The sequence below is a fragment of the Camelus bactrianus genome, chromosome 2, assembly GCF_048773025.1.
Source record: "Camelus bactrianus isolate YW-2024 breed Bactrian camel chromosome 2, ASM4877302v1, whole genome shotgun sequence".
NCBI classification, from domain to species: domain Eukaryota; kingdom Metazoa; phylum Chordata; class Mammalia; order Artiodactyla; family Camelidae; genus Camelus; species Camelus bactrianus.
In genome coordinates this window covers 82,785,091-82,808,750 of record NC_133540.1, presented here as the reverse complement: position 1 = coordinate 82,808,750, position 23,660 = coordinate 82,785,091, and the positions used below count along the sequence as shown (strand labels likewise).

The 23,660-nt window shown below is 34.0% G+C and overlaps 1 protein-coding gene across 1 annotated transcript; it reads left to right on the top strand.

Moving 5' to 3' along the window:
* The first annotated feature begins 4,737 nt into the window (after window positions 1-4,737).
* Window positions 4,738-22,264, top strand: LOC105080415 (sulfotransferase 1 family member D1-like). Its single transcript, XM_010969391.3, is given in 7 exon segments — window positions 4,738-4,885; window positions 7,626-7,751; window positions 8,582-8,679; window positions 12,996-13,122; window positions 15,481-15,578; window positions 18,399-18,579; window positions 20,598-22,264. Coding segments are annotated over 7 exon segments (891 nt in total). The 3' UTR covers window positions 20,711-22,264.
* The last annotated feature ends 1,396 nt before the right edge of the window (window positions 22,265-23,660 follow it).

Genomic DNA, 23,660 nt, shown 5'->3' with positions numbered 1-23,660 from the left:
CCACACAAAATTTATGGGATGCAGCAAAGGCAGTTCTAAGAGGGAAGTTTATAGTGATACAGGCCTTCCTCAAAAAAGGACAATATCAAATAAATAATCTAACCCACCAGCTAAAAGAATTAGAAAAAGAAGAACAAAAAACCCCAAAAGGCAGGAGAAGGAAGGAAATAATAAAGATCAGGGAGGAAATAAATAAAATAGAGATTTAAAAAACAATAGAAAAATCAATCAAACCAAAAGCTGTTTTTTTAAAAAAGTAAATAAAATCGACAAGCCTCTGGCCAAACTCACAAAGAAGAAAAAAAAGAGAGCACAAATCAGCAAAATAAGAAAGGAAAATGGAGAAATTACAATAAATAACATAGAAATACAGAATATCATATGAGAATATTATGAAAAACTATATGGAACCAAAATGGATAACCTAGAGGAGATGGACAAATTTCTGGAAACATACAGTCCACCAAGATTAAACCAAGAAGAAACTGACCACTTGAAAAAAATGATCACTAGAAATGAAATCAAAATAGCAATAAAAAAAAACCTCCCTACAAATAAAAGTCCAGGACTGGACGGCTTCACCAGGAAATTCTACCAAACATACAAAGAAGAACTCATACCAGTCCTTCTCAAACTCTTCCAGACGATTGAAAAGGAGGGATTACTCCCAAACTCATTCTATGAAGCCACCATCACCCTGATACCAAAATCATGCAAAGACACTACCAAATAAGAGAATTATAGGCCAACATCACTGGTGAACATAGATGCAAAAATCTTCACCAGAATATTAGCAAATAGAATCTAACAACACATAAAAAAAATTATACATTATGATCAAGTGGGGTTCATCCCAGGGACACAAGGCTGATTCAACATACACAAATCAATCAATGTAATACATCATATCAACAACAGAAAGGACAAAAACCACACGAACATGTCAATAGATGCAGAAAAAGCATTTGATATCATTCAACACCCATTTATGATAAAAACTCTCACCAAAGTGGGTATAGAGGGAACATATCTCAACATAATAAAAGGTATATATGACAAACCTACAGCCAGCATAGTGCTCAACGGTGAAAAACTCAAAAGCTTCCCACTAAAATCTGGGACAAGACAAGGATGACCACTATCACCACTCCTATTCAACATCGACCTGGAAGTCCTAGCCACAGCAGTCAGGCAAGAGAAAGAAATAAAAGGGATCCAAATTGGAAAAGAAGATGTAAAAGTGTCACTATATGTTGACGACATGTTACTATATATAGAAAATCCTAAAAGGTCCACACAAAAACTACTAGAGCATTCATCGAAGAATTCAGCAAGGTAGCAGGTTACAAGATTAACGTTCAAAAATCAGTTGCATTTCTTTACACTAACGATGAATAAACAGAAAAAGAAAGTAAAGAAAAAATCCCTTTTAAAATAGCACCCAAAGTAAGAAAATACCTAGGAGTAAATTTAACCAAGGAAGTGAAAGGATTATACACAGAAAACTAAAAACTACTGATGAAGGAAATTAAAGAAGAGTTTAAAAAATGGAAAGATATTCCATGCTCTTGGATTGGAAGAATCAATATTGTTAAAATGGTCACATTGCCCAAGGCAATCTACAGATTTAATGCAATCCCTATCAAATTACCCAGGACATATTTCACAGAACTAGAACAAATCATAACAAAATTTATATGGAACCACTAAAGACCTAGAATTGCCAAACCATTACTGAAGAGAAAGAAAGAGGCTGCAGGGACAACTCTCCCAGACTTCAGACAATACTACAGAGCTACAGTCATCAAGACAGCATGGTATTGGTACGAAAACAGACATATAGACCAATGGAACAGAATAGAGAGCTCAGAAATGAACCCACAAACTTTTGGTCAACTCATCTTCGACAAAGGAGGCAAGAATATACAATGGAATAAAGACAGTCTCTTCAGCAAATGGTGTTGGGAAAACTGGACAGCAGCATATAAAGCAGTGAAGCTAGAACACTCCCTTACACCATACACAAAAATCAACTCAAAATGGATCAAAGACTTAAACATAAGACAAGATACAATAAACCTCCTAGAAGAAAATTTAAGCAAAACATTATATGACATACATCAAATATGTTCTCCTAGGGCAGTCTACACCATTTGCAGCAACATGGATGTCCCTGGAGAATGTCATTCTAAGTGAAGTAAGCCAGAAAGAGAAAGAAAAATACCATATGAGATCACTCATATATGGAATTTAAAAACAAACAAACAAGCAAACAAACCCCCCCCAAAACAGAAACAGACTCATAGACATAGAATACAACTTGTGGTTGCCAAGGGGCATGGGGTGGGAAGGGACAGACTGGGATTTCAAAATGTAGAATAGAAAAACAAGCTTGTTCTGTGTAGCACAGGGAAATATATACAGGATCTTGTGGTGGCTCACAGCAAAAGAGAATGTGACAATGAATGTGTGTATGTTCATGTATAACTGAAAAATTGTGCTCTGCACTGGAATTTGACATAACATTGTAAAATGACTATTATGCAATAAAAAATTTTTTTAAAAGCTAAAAAAAAATTTAAATTCATTGAAAGAACTCAGATTTATACAGAGATTTTGACAATATTAATCTTACACACACAAAAAGGATAATATAAACAAGAAGTATTATTTAAACAAAATGTATTTGTTAAGACATTCTTAATACTTTGGCACATTAAACCTGACACATCTAGATCACTTTTTGCCTTAGAGACATCGATTTATATGTTTATGCACAGGGTATAATTTGCTATGCAGCACTCATGATGCAGTGTTTCCTCTAACAGTGCTTTTCTCTTGAGATGTTTTCCAAGACCCTGACACCCTTTCTGCATATTTTGATGCTATTGCTTACTTGATCTTACTGGAAGGTTTAATAAAAGATTTTAGACAATGAAGAAAGGAAAGAAAGGAAGAAAGGAAGGAAGGAAGGAAGGAAGGAAGGAAGGAAGGAAGGAAGAAAGAAGGAAAGAAAGAAGGAAGGAAGGAAGGAAAGAAAGAAAGAAAGAAAGAAAGAAAGAAAGAAAGAAAGAAAGAAAGAAAGAAAGAAAGAAAGAAAGAAAGAAAGGAAGGAAGAAAGGAAGAAAGAAAGGAAGGAAGAAAGAAAGGAAGGAAGGAGAAAGAAAGAAAGGAAGGAAGGAGAAAGAAAGAAGGAAAGAAAGAAAGGAAAGAAAGAAAGAAAGAAAGAAAGAAAGAAAGAAAGAAAGAAAGAAAGAAAGAAAGAAAAAAAGAAAGAAAGAGAGAGAAAGAAAGAAAGAGAGAAAGAAAGGGAGAAAGAAAGAGGGAGAAAGAAAGGAAGAAAAGAAGAAAGGAAGAGAGAAAGAGAGAAAGAGGAAGGAAGGAAGGAAGGAGAAAGAAAGAAAGAAAGAAAGAAAGAAAGAAAGAAAGAAAGAAAGAAAGAAAGAAAGAAAGAAAGAAAGAAAGGAAGGAAGGAAGGAAGGAAGGAAGGAGAAAGAAAGAAAGGAAGGAAGGAAGGAGAAAGAAAGAAAGAAAGGAAGGAAGGAAGGGGAAAGAAAGAAAGAAAGAAAGAAAAGAAGGAAAGGAAAGAAAGAAGGAAAGAAAGAAGGAAAGAAAGAAAGAAAGAAAGAAAGAAAGAAAGAAAGAAAGAAAGAAAGAAAGAAAGAAAGAAAGAAAGAAAGAAAGAAAGAAAGAAAGAAAGAAAAAAGAAAGAAAGAGAGAGAAAGAAAGAGAGAAAGAAAGAGGGAGAAAGAAAGAGGGAGAAAGAAAGGAAGAAAAGAAGAAAGGAAGAGAGAAAGAGAGAAAGAGGAAGGAAGGAAGGAAAACATACAGGTTATATCCATTGACTCCAGAGATTTCTGATTTTAATCTTTGAAAAGAAGTTCAGTAGCTGATGGAGGGCTTCAGGAAGATTTATAAGCCTGAGCTTATGGACAGTATCTGTTTCTCCAGAATTTTAGAGAGAAAAATAACCACTCAGCTTGTGCTAAATTGGGAAAACAACAACAATGACCCATTTTGGAGTTGGACTTGGGATATGTTTCAAGCTCTTCCACGTTTTATATAAGGTGGCTAAAAGATGAATTAAGGCCCTTGCACAGAATATAAAATGACACATGCTGTCACTTAGCGTTAAAAGGTTTGTTAGAGCAATGTATCTCCCATGTTACATTTACCTCAAGTTGTTTCTTTTACTCTTTCTATTTTGTCATTTAGTTCCTCTTGTCAGCCCTCCCCTCCCCATATGCCTTCATTCCTGTGGTCTGTTGTAGATAATTTAGATAGAATAATTTACCAATCCACCCTGTGATTTCAGGGGAGGAAAGTACTAATTTAGATCAGCCCTGTTTTTACAGTTAAGATGGTCCAGTGCAGTTACAAGACTTGTTCAAATACACATTACAGTGAGTTGGTGGAGTGCTGTGGTTAAGCCTGTCTCTTGATTCCAAAGAATCCAAATAATAACAAAGATTCCAAATAATAACAAATAACTTTGTTATTATTTAACAGAAGCAGTATAAATGAAATGATTTGTGCAAGGCTTCTTTAGTCTTTGTAATACCTTCTCTCATTCCACTGATTCATAACGTACAATACTGTGATCTATGCTGCTAGTCTAGAGTAATGAAATATTAATTTATTTAATACAATATTGATTTACTTTTCAATTTTATTGATGCTATTAAAACAAAGACTATTTTGCGTGCTCTCCTTTGTTTAAAGTCTAGTTTTTCAAAAATGGACGGCAAGCTGGATATCTTCAGGAGGGAGTTAGTGGATGTTAGGGGCGTCCCCCTCTTCTGGAGCACTGTTGAGGAGTGGTCCCAGGTGGAATCATTTGAGAGCCACCCAGATGACCTTCTGATCTCAACCTACCTGAAATCTGGTAAGATTCTTTTATTTATTTGTACTAGCTGGCTAGTTATTGATCAGTATGTGTAAGCCCAGGGATCTGCAGATCACTTGACAAGGGAACAAGGGAAATGTGTAGCAGTTATGGGACAGTTTTGTATTAAGTTACACAGACTCACTTCTTATTTTGAAAGATCTGCAATTGAATGGAGGCTATATCTGAGGAAAAATTAATACTGTTGCCTTTTGTTTTTTAAATTCAAATAAAAATGATTAAAACTGTATATATAAAGGATGTAGGTACATTAGAATATGTATACATATACATTTTCTGTACACTTTAATGTTTAAATATTTTACTTATTTTAATATTTAAACATGTTTTATAAAATAATATTGTATTATTTCAAACATATTTTATAGATTTGTTTGAAAATATTTTGTTATAAATTTAAAAAACTACTGACCTCAGTATATGATCTCAAGAGAATTTAATATGACTCAATAAGAATCAATAATTTGTATTTTTCATAAAATATATATACAACTGAATCACTTTGCTATATAATTTAAACTAATACAATATTGTAAATCCACCATATTTTAATAAAATAAATTTATATTTTTCCAGGTATTTTAACAATAGAGTCTTCCAGTTATGCAGTAAATATCAGATATCAGAGAAATGAAACTCTCTCTTGCCTTTTATCTAATTCATTTACTTGAGCCCATAATCAATCAACTGTTCTAATTACTACACTCTCTAAAGTCAACTTTCCTTTATATTCCTGCCTCATTTTTTAAAGGAATTGAGAAAAAATAATTTTTAATAAATATACTGACTATTGATCTTTTCTTTTTTAGATTATAAATATCAAAATTACTTCAAAGGAATATATAACAAGTTCTAGAAGAAAAGCCCTGAACTTGGGGGATTCTAATGTGACAAAATTACAAACACTGCATGAGAGCATAGGGTTCCTGCTCAGAAGTAAACAAATGTATGATACAGATCTTTGCAGACATGAAAAACAAGCTTGTTTTGGCAAAAGCTGTTTTTCCTTCTTTTGTTCTACTTGCCTTGCTCTCTGAAGAGTTCACAAAACCCAAATTGTTTAGGACCATAACCACTTCGCATTTCTTTGTTGAGATATAATTTAGAAAAGAAAGGTTAGTCCCTGAGAATGTATAGGCTCTTTTGTTTTTGCTATTTTTTGATATATTAACAAGCAGGAAACCATTACAACAATCTCTGGAAGCAACCATTATACAAATAGTTCATCTGTGGAAGTGATATTTGAGGCTGATTTTTTTCTGACATAGTAAAACCTAAATGGCTACACATAAATTAACATATGCTCTTTGGTCGTATTCTTTTCTTTTCTTTTCTTTTCTTTTTTTTTTTTTTTTTTGTCCCCTTTACAAGCTGTTGAAAACATGTCTTAAAATTATTAATACATCAGTGTCCTGTTGATTTTGTTATAAAGGATTCAAGTTAATTAACTCCTTATATGACCTAAACCATTTGCCATTTTTTTCAAGTATTATGGAAAATAAGCAAATGTTTATTTTAAGTTCAAAGCGTAGCTAAATTGACATTCCTTTCAATCAGATTTCATTGACCACAATTTTAATCACCCACTGATAGGAAATAAAATGTGTTTTACTGTACTTTGGAATTTAGATCCCTTTTTTTCCCCATGAATCATTGCTTAAGCCTAAGTCAGATCAGGCAACAAAATATTTAAGGATAGTATTGATTTGATTCATCTTTTTTCTTAGCACTGTAATTGTCTGTGTTAGAAGGATGGGGAAGATAGTCCCATACTCATGATTTAGGGACAAGAAGGAGAAAGAGTTGTCCACAAGAACGGACTAAATAATAAGGAAGTCTAAAGTACTCTAATATCTGGAGCCAATCGAAAGGTGCATCCCTGTGCAGAGCATTCTTCAGAAATGTTGCTGTGTGCACAGATTAATTATTTAATTTAATTTTTAGTCTCCACCCATGATTATTCAATTTAGACACTAGCATTACACATTTATTATAAAGGAAGATGACAGAAACAGTTAAGAAGATATTTTTCTCCTAGGCATTGTAATTGATTTTTTTAGCAGTGCATCAATACTCTGACTGAGTGCCACAGACAACTGAGTCGATCATAGCTTCATACACTATAGACCCATTTCTCAAAAGACTGGTGAGGCACAACTGCAGAAAGATCAGAGTGACTTGATCTGTTCTGCTCAGTCAGGGTCTATGGTCTTTTGTATGTGAATGGCACACTGGTCTCCACAGATGCAATCACAAAGTTCTCTTTGTTCATGCCTCACCCCTTCACCAAATGTTGAACATTTTTACTGGAAGTACTCTTAAGTCCCAAAGCCTAATGGTCTTTTTGATTTAAATAGGAAATGTACAAGTTGCCGGTCAGACTCATTGAAATTAGCTGCTTACCCTATCCATTTCACCCAGGAGGGTGTGCTCTCATTACTTATATACTGGCCCTTTTATACTCCATGTTTGCTTCCTTTTCATGTCTTACTTTTCTGATTATTTTAATCATATTTCACACACACACACACACTATATATATACATACAGGTTCAAGGTAGATAAGGATGTCCCCTAGGAAAAGGGAGAAGAGATGAAAGGCACGGAAATGAAGAGTACATTTTTGTTTTTGATGTTACATGGCTTCTCTACCTCTTTTAACCCTCTCATGGTCTTTTTAACAGAAAAGTTTAGAATTCCTCCCATTCTTTTTCCTCAGGAACAACCTGGATCAGTGAAATATTGGATTTGATCTGTAACAATGGGGATGTGGAGAAATGTAAACAAGACGCAATATTCAAACGAGTGCCATTCATGGAACTTATAATTCCTGGAATCACAAATTGTATTTTCTCTTAATGTTCCTTTTCACCATAGGAATAAATCCTCTGGCTTTTTGTGGTGTCTGGAGGAATCATGGTGGAAAATGATACAGAACAACCTTAGACAGCTGAATCATAAGTGTCTGTAATAGAAGAGGAGAAATTCTGTTATGCCAGTAGCTATGTGGTGCTCATCTTCCAGCCAAAGATAATATCTGTATAAGAGAAGATTTTGATGAGTGTATTTTTTTTTCTGAATAGGATGGATGGAAGTCTTCAACATTTAAATAATGTGTGATGATTATATGTAGAAAATTCAGTGTTTGATCCAATACAGAATCATGTCTACTGCTATGTAGCTAATGTTTACAGACTCAAAGAAAAGGAGGATGAGAATATATGACCTTGTTTAAAACTAGCCCTAAGCTTCATGGCTTAATTTGGCTTTGGGATTTGAATATAAGAAAGCTGGAAAGAAATTTTGAAATCCTCTAGTTCAATTTCCTTATATTTTAAGTAAGAAAAAGAAGAATGAAGGAAATAAATGAAGGAAAAATTAGGACATCTTGCACTTGAACTACTGCTGTTTCTGCCTCATCAAGGGATTATATCTGAGGATTTTATAGACATTTATGAAGATAATAAGCCCTACTATTTATAAATAAAGCAGCCTAACTAACCAGATGTTACCAGTTTCTATTCTCATTGTAGATTTTAGAAGTATTTGAGGCCAATAAAGCCATAGCCATTTCAAGTCATACTGTTGGGTTAATGTTTACAAAGTCTTAGGTTATATTGCAATTGACCTTTATGATTCCATATTTATAATGTAGCTCAACTTTTGTGCTTGTAGGTGTTGAGGAATTGAATGACATGCAGTCTCCTCGATTAGTGAAAACACATCTACCGGTTCAACTTCTCCCCTCTTCATTTTGGAAAAATAACTGCAAGGTAGCAAATTAAAAAAAAAAAATGTGTTGTGTTCTTTTACTAATTATTCAGAAATTAAGATGACAGATTGCAACCCCTGAATAAATTATTGCAAAAAATATAATGTTTTTCCTGTATCCCAAACACCAGCGGACATCAGTGATATAAATAAAGGACTGCACTCAATGTGCAGGCACTGAGACTTGCTCGGGTTTTCTGTTCTCAAAAATGCCTTCTTGTCTAAACCCCTTCATTCACTGTCTGCTTTTAAACAATGGATATTTAAATACACTAGAATTCGCCGGATAATAAATTGAAGTTTACCAGCACCCCAAAACCTCTGTTCCTGTGCCCTTCCAGGCAGGAACTCCTATCTAAAGATAACTACTATAGCGAATGTTTTCACCATAAAATAGTTTGATTGTTTTGTCTGTAATCATAAATACACTTAAATATTTAACTTATGTCACTTAGCATAACATTTATGAGATCAATTCTCATCATGCTTGTTATTTTGCTTTGTATTGTTTCTTTAATGTAGCCTGCTGGATCACAAACTATGGTATCCTTGCCCAAAGTAGCTTATTAGAGGTGCAGATTCTCAGGTCCAGTTCTGATCTACTGAATCAGAAACTCTGGGTACGGGTCCAGCAATCTGAGTTTTAATAAGACCTCCAAGTATATTTGATTTATACTAACATTTGAGAACCACTGATGTAAGGTGTTCCGTTATGTGTGTGAATATTCCACAAATTACTTATCCCCGGCACGGTAGGACAGCTAGGTTGTTGTTAGTTGTCAGGAGTTAAACTAGTGCTGCAGGGCACATCCTTAAGCAAGTCTTTCATTGCACATATGCGTACACGTTTCTCTTGGTTATGTATCTTGGATAGAATTGCTTGATCTTAGAGTACGTATTTGTCCACCTCTAGAATATATATTCAAATATATTTTCAAATCATATGTACCAGCTTACACTTTGACCAGTAGTGTGTGAGTTGAAGTTCCTCTACATCCTCAACAACGCAAAATATAGCTAAAATATTTAATTTTAGCCATACCCGTAAATGTCTGGTGACAGCTCATTGTGGTTTTACTTTGTATTTCCCTAATGACTAGTTAGGTGAAACGTCTTTACATAGCTTTGATATTTTCTTTTCTGAGGTATGTGTTCAAGTACTTTGCAATTTTTTTCTATAGCAGCTCCTTTTTATTTATTATTAGGGTAGAAATTCTTCATATATTCTGGATGTAAGTCTTCTGATGGGATAATTTAATTTCTTTATATTATCCCATTTTCTTTTTTCTTTTTTCATTTAATAATGTTTTTAAAGAAGTTCTTAATTTTGAAGTTACTTGATTTATCAGTCTTTTTTTTTTTCTTTATGGTTAGAGCTTTTTGTATTTGTTTAAAAAAAAAAAAGTCATGCCCAAAGTCATGAAGACCTTCTCCCTTCTGTTTACGTCTGTAGGCTTTATTGTTTCAGTTACTGCATTTAGATCTACAGTGCTGTTTAATACCTATAACAGAAATAGCAATGTTCTTTTTAAAAATGTCTGAATCACTCTCTCTCCCCACACACATGAACACACACACAGACACACTAACGTTATTTTCCAAGTGTTGCTAGTATATGAACATAGATCTTTTATCTCGAAACCTTGCTAAATTTACTTAATAGAGCTTGTTGCTTTTTAAAAAATAGATTTCACTCATTGTTCTATATAGATGCTCACTCTGTCAGTAAATAAAAAATATTCTTACTTCTTTTTTTCTCAATCTGGATATCTTTTACTTCTTTTTCTTGCCCTCTTGAAATGGTAAGAATCTCTAACGTAATACTTAATAGGAACAGTGAGAGCAGAAATCTTGCTTTTGACTTTAGAAAAAAATGCATGAATATTTCACTTCTAAGAATGATGATGTTACCTATAGGTTTTTTGTGTATGCTCTTATCCAGCTGAAGAAGTTCCACTCTAAGTCCTACTTTGCTGAATTTTTATCAGGAATGGATATTGGATTTTGTCTGTTTTTTATGTCTATTTAGACCTATTGTATGGTTTTCTATTATTTTAATCTGTTTATCTTGTATTTCTTTATGATATATTGTCTTTTTTATATTGTTGGATTCAACTTGTTAATTTTTTAAAATTTTCATCTTTGAGAAATATTGGCCTATAGTTACTTTTTGCTATCATAATGTCTTTGTCATTAGAGAATAATCTCTTTGATGTTAGGGTAATGCTGGCCTCATAAGATGATTTGAAAGGTATTTACTCTTTTTCAATTTTTTTCCAAGTATTTAGTTGGAACTGGTACTATTTCGTTCTTAAATATTTTGTACAATTTATCAGCAAAGCCATCTAAGCCTGGAATTTTCTTTATCTGGAAGGATTTTTAAATAAAAATTCAACGTATTTAATAGAAATAGGATTATGTAGACAATGTACTTCACCTTACCTGATCTTTGGTAGTTTGTGTCTTTTAATGAATTGGTCCATTTCATTTAAATTCTCAAATTTTTGTAATAAAGTTGCTCATGAAATTCCTTTAATATCCTTTTAATGGCCAGAATCTGGATTAATGTCACCCTTCTCATTCTTTATATTTTTCTATCAGTTATTGACAGAAGGATATTGAAATTTAACTATAAGTTCTTTATTTCTCTTTGGTATTTTATCTGTTTCAACTTTCAATAAGCAAAATCATTCAATAAGTGTATAGTCAGTAAACATCTGTGGAAATGGTACCATGTATGTACCAGATATGATGATTGTCATTATAAATGCAAACACAAGCTATTCTCTGGGATCTAAGAACATGTTACTACAGAGAGAAAAGTATATGCACATAGCCTAACAGATGTGGAAGAGCAAGGCTTGTGTCAGATCCCACAAGTGGCTCAGTGTGTCTGGAAAATGAATCTGGAGAGCTGGGCAATCACCGAATCCCTAGGTATGAGAAAGGTGTTTAGAGTATGCCATTGCCACAGCATTTTTCATAAAATGAGCAAAACAGTTGTTGTTTTCCCTTTGAAAAACTGATTGATTATGCTTCCAATTTTGTTATACAAAGGTTTTATATGTGTGTTTGTGTGTAACTTCCTTTATCACTTAAAGTCTAATTAAAGCAAAAGTGATAAGGATGTAAAGATACAGTTTATCATCTTAAATCTAGAAGTAAAAATCTATGGAAGCCCCCAGAAACACATGCCCTTGCTATTAAGAGAACTGGGGGATATATCCTTAGATAGCCTCCTGTCTACACTGAGGCAAGGGGAAACAGACCTCTTTAAGGAACTTAGATGTGATGATGATAGGAAAAGAAAATGCTGATTCCTTACCATAGTCTCTCAGGACTGAAGTAGGAAGTTATTGAGCCTGCTTATAAGGTTTAGTATTTTCTCAAGAAATTCCGTCAAAAATAGAATCTCAATTCTCAAAACTCTACCCTCAAACTTTTGAAAAACCCCTTTCTAGCCACTGCCTTTCTCCTCCTCTTCTTGCCCCAGAATATCAGAACTACTACCAGTGATTTGGGATTATAAAAATTTTCGTTTCCTTTTCCCATCAGTTGGACAAGAAGGAAGCTCAGATTCTACTTAGATGAAAGGAGATTTCTTCCTGAAATATATTCTTCCTTAGATATATATTTACAAATGGGTGGCTGGGGCCTCAGTATTGTTAGTTGTGCTTTAGTGGAGAAGTGGGCTTAATGGATTTCAGTGGACCTAATTGCCAATGAGGCATAGCAATGTCATTTTTATCGGGAAACATGTTCAAAATTCTGCCTCCAGGCAGGCTTGAGGTCTTCATACATAAATTTTATTCTCATGCCAATCATTATAAGCAGCAGTGATTGTTATGTAGCCATGATCATGGACAGAATGAAGAATGTTTAATTTCCTTGATTAAATTTACCCAAATAATAATTTATTTTCAATGAAAAATAAGGTATTTTGTTAGCTTTAAAAATTTACTTCTTATTATCATTATTAGTTTTAACAAGTGATACAGAGAAATATTCTACATTTAGCAACAACATTAGTTCATTTTTGTCAATTTAATATTTACTATAATTCTTCTTATAATTGATTTTCCATATGTTAAGAGATGTTCTTCTTTTCAAAGGCTGAAGACAAAGCAGGGGCGTGAGAGATGAGAAGTCTTTGTGTTAACATAATATGTAGTTGTGAATACACTACATAAGGCTATAGATATAAATGCTTGGATTAAGAAATAAAACAGAGAAAATAAGCATTTTGTTAAGGTAAGCAAAAGTTCACAAACAAGTCAAAAATATAAGCAAAATGATGGTTTTCCTTATCTCCCCACAGATGGTCTATCTGGCACGGAATGCCAAAGATGTGGCTGTGTCTTACTATTATTTCTACCAGATGGCAAAAATGCACCCTGAGCCTGGCACCTGGGTGGAGTTCCTGGATAAATTCATGACCAGGAAGGGTGGGTACAACTTGTACTTTGATCATGGAGTTCCATATTGAAAAGTCTTTTTGCAAAAAGGTGTAAACTTTAAATATAAATCTCATATGTATTATAAACCTAGTATGTACCCAGCACTCTACTAACGTATTAGGAAGACGATAGACAAAGCAGAATATATAGTTGTCTCTTCCCATTAAGGACTTTTAGGGGATATGCGACATAAGAGATTTCTCTCTTTCCTTCATTAGTGTAGGGACCACTACGAAGTGCTTTCTTCTCTTACTGTCCATGCCATTGTATTGTTTTGATTTTATACATAGATCTTGGACACTCTTTTCTCTACTACTCCTTCATTTTTTATTACATAAACTGGAAATTCTTGAGTGAAAATTTTATGGTCAAAGTTCTGTTCTTCTATCTCTCAGGGAAACGTATTCATGCCCATAACAGTAACTCTACTTATAATTCTCATATAAATATTTCTTCTACAATGACTCTCTTTTCGAGGCAATGCATTTCAATGGTGTCCTGTAAATTGCTACCACTGCTATTGCTTGGACTGTTCTCTGTCCATAGAATGTCTACCCATTCTCACCATTATTAAAACCCAACTCTTCTTCTTAGATCTAAATACAGTCTACCTCCTCCACAGCCCTTTCTTAACCTCTCAATCTCTTTGTTTTTCTCTCCTACTCTCCTTGTCCTAAGAACTTCAGTACCACTTACTGTGGCATTTGTGTTCCTTAGTGTCTGCCATCTTGCTCCTGTATTTTTAGCTTTATTTTTTCATAGTTGTATTTGTTTGCTAGGGTCACCACAACAAAGCAACACAGACTGAGTGGTTTAAACAACATAAATTCATTTTCCCACAGTTCCAGAGGGTAGAAGTCATCCGAGTTGAAGGTGTTCTCGGGTTGATTTCTTCTGAGTCCTTTCTTCTTGGCTTGTTGGTAGCTATCTTCTCCCTCTGTCTTTGCGTGATAGTCTCTGTGTGTGCATGTCTGCTTATCCTAATGACCTCATTTTAATTTAATTACCTAAGATGCTATCTTCAAATACAGTCGCATTCTGAAGAACAGGGGTTGGGACTTCAGCACATGAACTGAGGGGCACAAAGTTCAGCCCATAGCACTCCGCCTTCTGGCCTCCTAAAATTCATATTCTTCTCACATGCCAAATACGTCCCAATATCCCCAAAAGTCTTAACTGATTTCAGCATCAACTCAGCCTAAAATATCATCTAACTATCATGAAAATCAGGTATGGGTAAGACTTAATGGTATGATTTATCCTGAGAAAAAATTCCTCTCTAAGCTGTAAATATGTAAAAACAAACAATAAGTTATCTCCTTTGAAAATACAATGCTGGGACAGGCACGTAGGTTAACATTCTTATATGAAAAGAGAGAAATCAGGAAGAAGAAAGCCTGAAGCTTAGCAGGGCAAATCCCATTAGATGTTAAGGCTTGGGAATAGTCCTCTGACTTGATGCTCTGCCTTCTGGGTCCACTGGGGATGCCCTTACCGACCCCCGAGGCCCATGACCTCTGTGCCTGTGGTGACAGTGACAGCCCTGCTGACCCTGAACCTTCTTCAGAATCATTCTTGAAAAATAAAGTATGTCCACTGCCAGATAGCTCTATTGGCTAATTTCTCGTCTGTAGCATCCCAGGGGTACAAGAATCTTCCTGCACTGCATCCTGCCACTGTCCCCTTTAGTCTCAATTGGCAGTGTTTTTCCTGAGATGATTTATTGGATCCACAAGTCACACATTTAATCTCTTTGATAAAGATTGTCCAGCCACACACTTGGTGGTCTCTCCAGAGCATGCTTTCTCATATTTTTGCAATATGGATAAGCTGAGAATTTACAGAACTGTGCTCAATATCTTGTAATAACCTTTAATGAAAAAATATGAAAATGAATACATGTATGCATATGCATGACTGGGACATTGTGCTGTACACCAAAAATTGACATATTATAATTGACTGTACTTTAATAAAAAAATAACTAGATAAGCTGAGAATTTTATAAATCTTCAAGTTCTGGTTCCTTTTTGCTCAATAATTCCTTTTCCAATTTATTTCCAAAATCAATTATAGTCTGAAGTACTGGGGGTTAGGACTTCAAAGAATTTTAGGGGGACACAATTTATCCCATAACAGAATTATTTTATCCTTTCCAAGCAGATTGTAAGTTCAGTGAGAACAGGGGTTATTTGATAAACTTTTCTTGTCCTACCACTCCGCATTCTTGAACTAATAAGTAATTGATGTGTATGTATTGATAATGATGACTGGGAATAATGGTTAACAATTCCTTACTTCGTGTAAATAGGTTTAATTTTGGAAACATTTTATCCTTCAATTTAGCGGCCTTTGGTTCTTGATATGACCATGTTAAGGGCTGGTGGGAGAAGAGGAAAGAGTATCATCATATTCTTTACCTATTCTATGAGGACATGAAAGAGGTAAGAGCAAAGTGCAATTTCTTCTTTATTTTTAAAGAAACCTAAGATTCATCTTCTTTATATCCCACTTTTCTTTCTTTTTGATCTATAACTATGACTAATCTACTATCCTATTAGCTTTACCTTGAAAATTGATCTTTCACTTAATCCACTTCTTTCTACCATCACTGCCTCCTACTCTGGTTCAGGCAACTATCTTGACTTATTTGAACTATCTGATTTGCTTCTATGATCCACTCAGAGAGAACGATCTTCTTAAAACCTAACTCAGGGTACGACCAATCCTTCAAATCTCTCAACGGCCTCTGTCTCTAGGTGAAATATAAAATCATTAAGATGATATATTGAATTCAGCATTAGTCTCTATCTCACCAACCTCTTGAGGTGCCTCTTTTTCCTTCTCACCAAGTGAGCCTACCTGAAATACTTTTTCCCACTATTTTTACATTAACCTTTCCTCATCCTTCATGTCTTAAATGTTACCTCTCCAGAGTTCTTCCACAGCCACAATGTAAAATAATTTACCTTGCTGTTACCTATTAAAGTCTCTTGTGCTGCTGTTGTTCTTTTCATTGTATCCACCACCATTACTAATTATTTTATGTATGAGTTTCTTTGCTTATTCTTTTTTTGGTCTCCTGTACTATTTATTATGGAAGCTCCTTGAATATAGAAATTAAGGTTATCTTGTTCACAGTTGTTTCACCATGTCACAAGTGCAGTGGGGAAACAATATAATTTTATTACTTAAACTGTAAAACATCTAGCTTTTATTTTTTTTTCTTCTTCTGTCTGATTATTAGCATGGAGAATAATACTCTCCAATTTGAATAAACACTTATCCTTATCTGACTATTTAAACAGCCCCATTTAAGGAATGTTTCACATCTCTTAAATTGAATGCCTCTCAACAAGCTTGTCCACATCTAAATTCCTTTAGATGACTTTAACTACCATTCATCTCTTATTTGGGAAATCTGTTCCGTAGCCCCTAGAGAAACCACCTTACCCAACTAAGGTGACCCCTATGGCAGATTCCTTAGTCAAATTCTCAGCTTCTTCTGCATCCTGTTTAAACCACTTAGCACTGGTCATTCTGGACTATGGGGTGATATGCTTCCCTACTCATGGGTCTTGAAGCAACGAATAGTGGTTGGAGTGTGTCTGGAAGAGGATACCTCTTCCACATTATCTTGAAAGGAAACTTTTCACATTAAGTTATTAAAAAGGCTTCAAGGAGAGAAAGCTTAGTCTTCTTAAATACAGGAGAAGTTACATCTACAGTCAGAAAAAGCTCAAAATTGTTCAAGGGTTCCAGGGTCTCTGTGTCATCAGATCCACCACAGATTTTATCATTCTAAGACTGAGCAGTCCACCCTTTCCTCTTCACCTTTCCATTTAACTTTCACATAATAGATTTGGCATAACTGGGAGTTCAACTTTCATAGTGATTCTTTCACTTGAATAATTAAGGTGTATGTCTTATTTACACAAAGATATGCTCTGTAGTTACAATAAATAGCTTCTATTAGAGCCACTGTATCTAACAAGCTGTCCTATGCACAGTCCTGATGCACAGAGAAGGGAAATCATAAGAAGTACATTACATAGATCCCTCTTCTTTATCATTGCCTCTTCCTCCTCCCCAGCACTTCTTAGGTTGGAAAATACACATGATTGTATTCTACTGACCTCCTCCTATACTCAGACTATCAAAAAGTCTATTTAAGTATGAGAGGTAGAAAGAGTATTTTTTCCCACTGTAAGAGAATTCTCTGAGATAGGTAACCTATTCTTTATTTTTATCTAGATATAATTGACATATAATGTAATATTGGTTTCTAGTGTGCAACATAATGATTCAATATCTGTCTATATTGTGAAATCATCTCCACAATAAGTCTAGTTGAAATCTATCACCACAGATAGTTAACACATTTTTATCCTCGTGATGATAACTTTTAAGATCTACTCTCAGCAACTTTCAAATGTACAATGTAGTATTATTAACTATAGCTAACAATTATTCCGAATCTTAGAGGAAAAGCCCTCAGCTTTTCACCATTGAGTATGTTAGCTCTAGACTTTTCATATATGGCTTTTATTGTGTTGAGGTATGTTCCGTCTCATTTTGTTAATATGCTGTATCACATTGATGATTTGCAGATGTTAAACCATCTTTGCATTCCTGGAATAAATCCCACTTGATCACCATATATAATCCTTTTAACATGCTGAATATCTTTTGCCAGTATTTTGCTCAGCATTTTTGCTTTGGTGTTCACTGAAGTTATCGATCTGAATTTTTTTTCTTCTACTGTCCTTGTCTGGCTTTGGTATCAGGGTAATGCAAGCCTCATAAAATGAGTGTGTAAGTGTTCCCTTCTACTTTTTGCAAGAGTTTGAGAAGGATTCATATTAATTCTTCTCTAAATGTTAAGTAGGTAATCTATTCTTGATATTAAATATGCTAAAAAATGAGATCAAGGGATTTTGAATATTCCACCTTATGATAATAGTAGATTGCTTTATCACCATCTGTTTTCTACAGATTCTACTTTAGAATGTGAAAGGTTGAGTACTAATCTTTTTTTTTTTTTGCTTTTTTTTAAAAGAAATGTCAATCTTCCTTCTAGCAGATGGTTGCTTGGTATAACCAAGAATAGGATATGCACTCTGGAAAGGAAAATAAAAAGTGCACATAAAAATATAAAATCATTTCTTCCACCATGTGGATATATATAGAACCTTATTAGATGCATTGCCTACTTTGTGACTAAAAGGACATGAAATAATACTTCTTATTTATAATTTCTTTAGGATCCAAAGAGTGAAATTCAGAAGTTATTGAAGTTTCTAGATAAAGACCTGCCAGAAGAAACTGTGGAGAAAATCCTCTATCATAGCTCCTTTGACATTATGAAGCAGAATCCTAATGTAAATTATACCACTGTACCAAAATTTAGTATGGACCATTCTGTGTCTCCCTTCATGAGAAAGGGTAAGAACATCATATGCTTGTTTCTGTATAGCTGGATAGTCACCTAATGGACAGTATATTTGGGCAGATAAGAGCAATATTGTAGTCAAGGAAAAGATTAAGTATGCTAGGGAGAGAAAAATATGAAAAAAATCCTTAGAGGAAATAATTTGTGGCAAAGATATTTTACCATTGCTAAAACTCTAACATGTAAGATAAACTTTCTAATGAAAAATATTTACTCAAGAGTCTATGTGCCGATAAGCATGAGTCTGGGCACCTAATGCTGTATTAGAAAAATACCTTTCATTTGTATGAATTATCTAGGTATTCTTCATATTCCTCAAGGTTTTTGCTATGGTCAGTAGTAAGCTTAAATGATGTTGAGAATACTAAAATAATGAGGGGAAAATCTCAACTCCTTGAGATTGTTACTCTGAGTATGGTAAATCATTGCATCCTAAGCACTGAACTCAGTGTATAGCTAGCATCTTACACAAAACTGTCCTTTAATGAATGCATTGCATGTTGAGTGGAAGTGTGTGTGTGTGTGTGTTTGGGGCCAGGGTGGCAAGACAAAGAGAGAGGCAGAGATTGGTTGATTGAGTCTATTAGTTGTGTATGTATTAGTCATCTTGCTAAAACAAACAACCCCTAGAATCTCAGTAGCTTAAAATCACAAGATTTATTTTTCTTTTAATTCTGGTGTATGTTGGCCACCTGGAGTTTTGCTCAATTCTTTTTTCACTCTGATTAGTCTTGTTTGGCTCTCATGGTCTCAGCCTCTTGTGTCTCCTCTTTCTGAAACCCGGGCTGAAAGAGCTGCCCACTTGTGAGATATGCCCAACATCATGGAAAAGAGGAAAAGCAAGAAAGGTGTTGGAAACTTGCCATGCCCTTTGAAGTTTCTGTTCAGATGTGTTATATATCACACATATTTGCATTCTGTTCACCAAAACATATCAAAAATCAAAGCCCAAAGTTAATGAGGCAAGGAGGAATCACACAACACATGACAAAGGGCAGAGATATAAAATCTTACAGTGAAGAAGAGGGTAAATAATTATGAGTGTAATCTAAGATGGTTTGGAGAAAGATGTTTTGAGAAGAGCCCATAAAGGGACTATTAAGGATAATTTTAGTTATAATGTGTCTTAGTACAGTATAGAGATTTTTTTTTTCTAAGAAAGTTAGGAAGTGTGCCATGGATAAGTCTTGCTGGAAATATCTGGATCTCAACCAGGTATGATTGTGCCTCCCAGGGGATGTTTGACAACATCTGGAGGCATTTTTGATGGTCGTGACTAGAGGGTTGCTATTGATACCTAATGTACAGAGGCCAAGAATGCTGCTAAATGTCCTATGATGCACAGGGCAACCTCCACATCCTTCCCAGAAAATAGCTGTCTAGGTTGAAATGTCAGCAGTGGAGATATAAATATAAAAAATAAAATGCCAAAGGTGAGAAATCCTGGGTCAGATTGACAGTTATTTTGGCATGTTTTCTTCCCTTTTTTTCCTATAAAATTGTGCTTTCAAATGTGTCTTCTAGGTTGCCTTGTGAGAGATATTTAATATATGTAGAATTTAATTTAATATATCTAAGAAATATATTTAATGACATTTAACCCAGTAATTTCCAAATCTTACTTGATCATAGAACTTTTAAAATAAATTATTATTTGACATTGGAAAATATAATTTTAAAATACCTAAAAAATTCTCTGTATCCTTTGTTAACAAATCTCTTGAAGCCAAAAGGTAAACATTTTGAGACACGTCTCCCAGTGATATTTCTTGAAGCTATTTAAGAAATTATTTTTTTTACATAAGATATTGGAAAAAATCCATGGGGATTTTTGGAAAACTAAGAGGGCCCAGGAGTCTGGGAGTGGGAGTAGGAGATGACGAATAGGGTTGTGGATAGATACGGCATTCTAAAGCTAGAGGTTATTACAATGTGGCAATTCAAATTAAAACTGGTTTTAGAAGGATATTTTACAGTAGTCTCAAATTTACCATCTCTCTTCCTTTTTCAGGTGTTTTGGGAGATTGGAAAAATCATTTCACTGTAGCCCAGTATGAAAGATTTGAGGAAGATTATAAAAAGAAAATGAAAGGGTCTACATTGCAGTTTCATTCAGAGATCTAAGAAATATCCGCTTTTTCCTCACCTCCTTTAGCTGGCATTTAAATTGAAAGATAAAATAATCCCTTCAAATGTCTAGTGAAAGAAAATTCTATATGTAGTGTTTCCTTTTTAACAAATATTAGTTTGTAATAGAATATTCAAAAAATATCAAAGTTTATGTATGAAAAATCAATACTGTCTCCATGATTTTGACTACCTTCTACAATGTTTTTATTATTCTTAAAGACTAAATAATAAAGTGAAATTTAAAATCTTTTTAATTCAAAGCTGCATCATTGGACTAGTAAGGAAGATATTTAAGGCAGTCTTCAAGATGGATGAATTAGAACCATAATATCATCTTAAAAAGGACTTAAAGTCCCTTTGTTGTATGCTTAGAATGATGCTAGTATAATATAAGATCAAAGACATTTTTGTACAAGGAGTTCATTGAAATGTATTTCCCTAGAATATTCTACTATAGATTAAATTTTGGACAGTTTACTAATCATAGTCTTCTGCTATTATAGTTTATAGTTAATAATCTGAAACAGCACCAAGAAAGTAGCCAATGAATATGTTATCAAAGTATTGTTTGCATAATAATTCATTAGTTACTATCAGAGAGAAAAATCAACAGTGATTTATCATAATGTCAAACTTAACAAAATTTATTAAATACCTCCTATGTATAAATAATGTGTTTTAGACGTAATAAACAATGAAACATGGATCCCAGATTCAAAGAACTTTAAGCCAGGTTAGATATAAAAAGAAAATACAGAGAACTAAGTGTAAGAAGGATTAGCAAACACTTGACCCTATCCAAAGCTCCCATAAAACCTTTAGTCCATGCCAAAAGGTCCTTGAAATTTAGTCCTATTCAAAATGTCCATGAGCATATTAGGTCTATGGCAAATGATTTTGGACAGGATAAAATATAGGGAATTTTTGACATGGGCCAAAAGTTCACATGGGCATTATGGACAGGACAAAATATGACCAAATTTCAAGAACCTTTCAGCATGGACCAAATGTCTTAATAGATGTTCTAGACAAGATCAAATGTTTTGCAAGGGTATAAAGAACATAGGAAAGAGCTACAATACTAATAGCTGATATTTATTGAGAACTTACTATGTACTAAGCACTGTGCTATACAATCCGCATAACTTTACTTCAATCAATATTCATTCAGTTCTTTAAAACAGGTATTCTAATTTTTGCAATTTTGTTAGTCGGTAAGCTGCAGAGAGAGTAATTATGCAGCCAACCACTTACGTCAAATATTCAGTAAAAGCACTTAGAATGAGAAAAATGTAATTGAAATGACTTTATGATCTTTTGAAATTTTGGTTTAACACTCTGATTTGGAAATATGGCTCTAAATTAGGATTATTTCACTACTTTGCCTCAGTGATTATAAAGATTAAAAAATATATGTTACTAAAATCAAGGTCTAAATGGAAAAAAAAATGTAAACTTTCCTGTGCTTATCAAATCATGTACTCAGTTTTCAACTTTGTCCAGCATTTAGGAAAAGAGTTCTGCTGGAATTTTGTAAATAAATTTGTATCTTCATGCACTTATGTATACTATGTATGTGAATAAAATATGTATCTATACACATGTGTATATTTATTTAAAAGTAAGTAAATATTTTCTTCTTGAATCACATTTTATTGACTTCAGTGCTCTGGAGTGCATGCATGTCACTTTGGAGACCAATTGCATAAATCATGGGTAATAATCCTCTTTTTATTCTCTGTCTTCAGAGAAAATTTGTCAACTAGTTTCTTCTCACTTCTTTACCATAAATATAACATTATGTAGTTTTAGAGGCTCCATATTAAATTATCTTTCTCTGACTTAAGATTTTCCCGTAACTCTTTAGTCTCTCATGCTCTTAGAACCCAGGCTTCTGAAGAATGTAATTTTATTACAGCCTTTAAGTCACCATGTAAACAAAGATTACAATTAACTCATTGAATTAATCTGAAGTTATCTTAAGACATCATGTTTTGACATAGGCAATTTAATCTAGTTCACAATGATAACATTTTAAAATATTCTTTCTATCATTTGCCACTTTTTTACTTTTTATGTATTTTTATTTTTTTAATTTTTTAAATGAGGTACTGGGACTGAACTCAGGACCTCATACACGCTAAACATGCACTTACCACTAAGCTATACACCACCCCCCACCCAAGCTCATGATGTTAAAATACCTCATTTCCCCTTTATGGCTAGTCTAGATATATTAAGTTTCAAAAGATTGGGCTAATCCTACTGATTCTGTAGCACCTAAAGCAAGGAAGGTTAGGAAGGTCCCGTTATTTTTATTCTTCATGTAGCATATTGAAACCACTGTAAAATTCTACTCCTGCTGCTGGTGATAATTGCTCACAATATTCTCAGTAATGACCACCTTTTTGTCCATAATATTGTCCATAATATTAGATCCATATCTCCATGTATAATTACTGACCTTTCAGTCAGACCTCTTTTATCCTTTACCCTCCATCGGGTCCACATCAGAATACACTTGGTAGAGCATTGCTCCCTCTGCCATTAACCATTCTCTGTTGTGGTACAGACTCTTACCCAAGATTCACTAATGAGCAATAAAAAGAAATATGCTATTGATACATAAAACTAAGAAGAATCTCCAGGGATTTATGCAGAATAAAGAAAAACTAACCTCCAAAGTTTAAATCTTGTATGATTCCATATATATAAAATTTTTTTTTAAAAAAAACTGAAATACAAAAATAATTAGTGGTTGTCAGGATTTAAGGAAGGGACTGGAGTGAAGCAGGTAAAGCTATAAAGGCACAACCAGAGAGAACTTGCAGTGACAGAAATACTCTGCATCTTAACTGCATCAATATCCTGTGTTGGTATAATACTACAGTTTTGCAAGATGTTACCACTGGGGAAAATTATGTAAAGGGTTTAGGATCTTTGT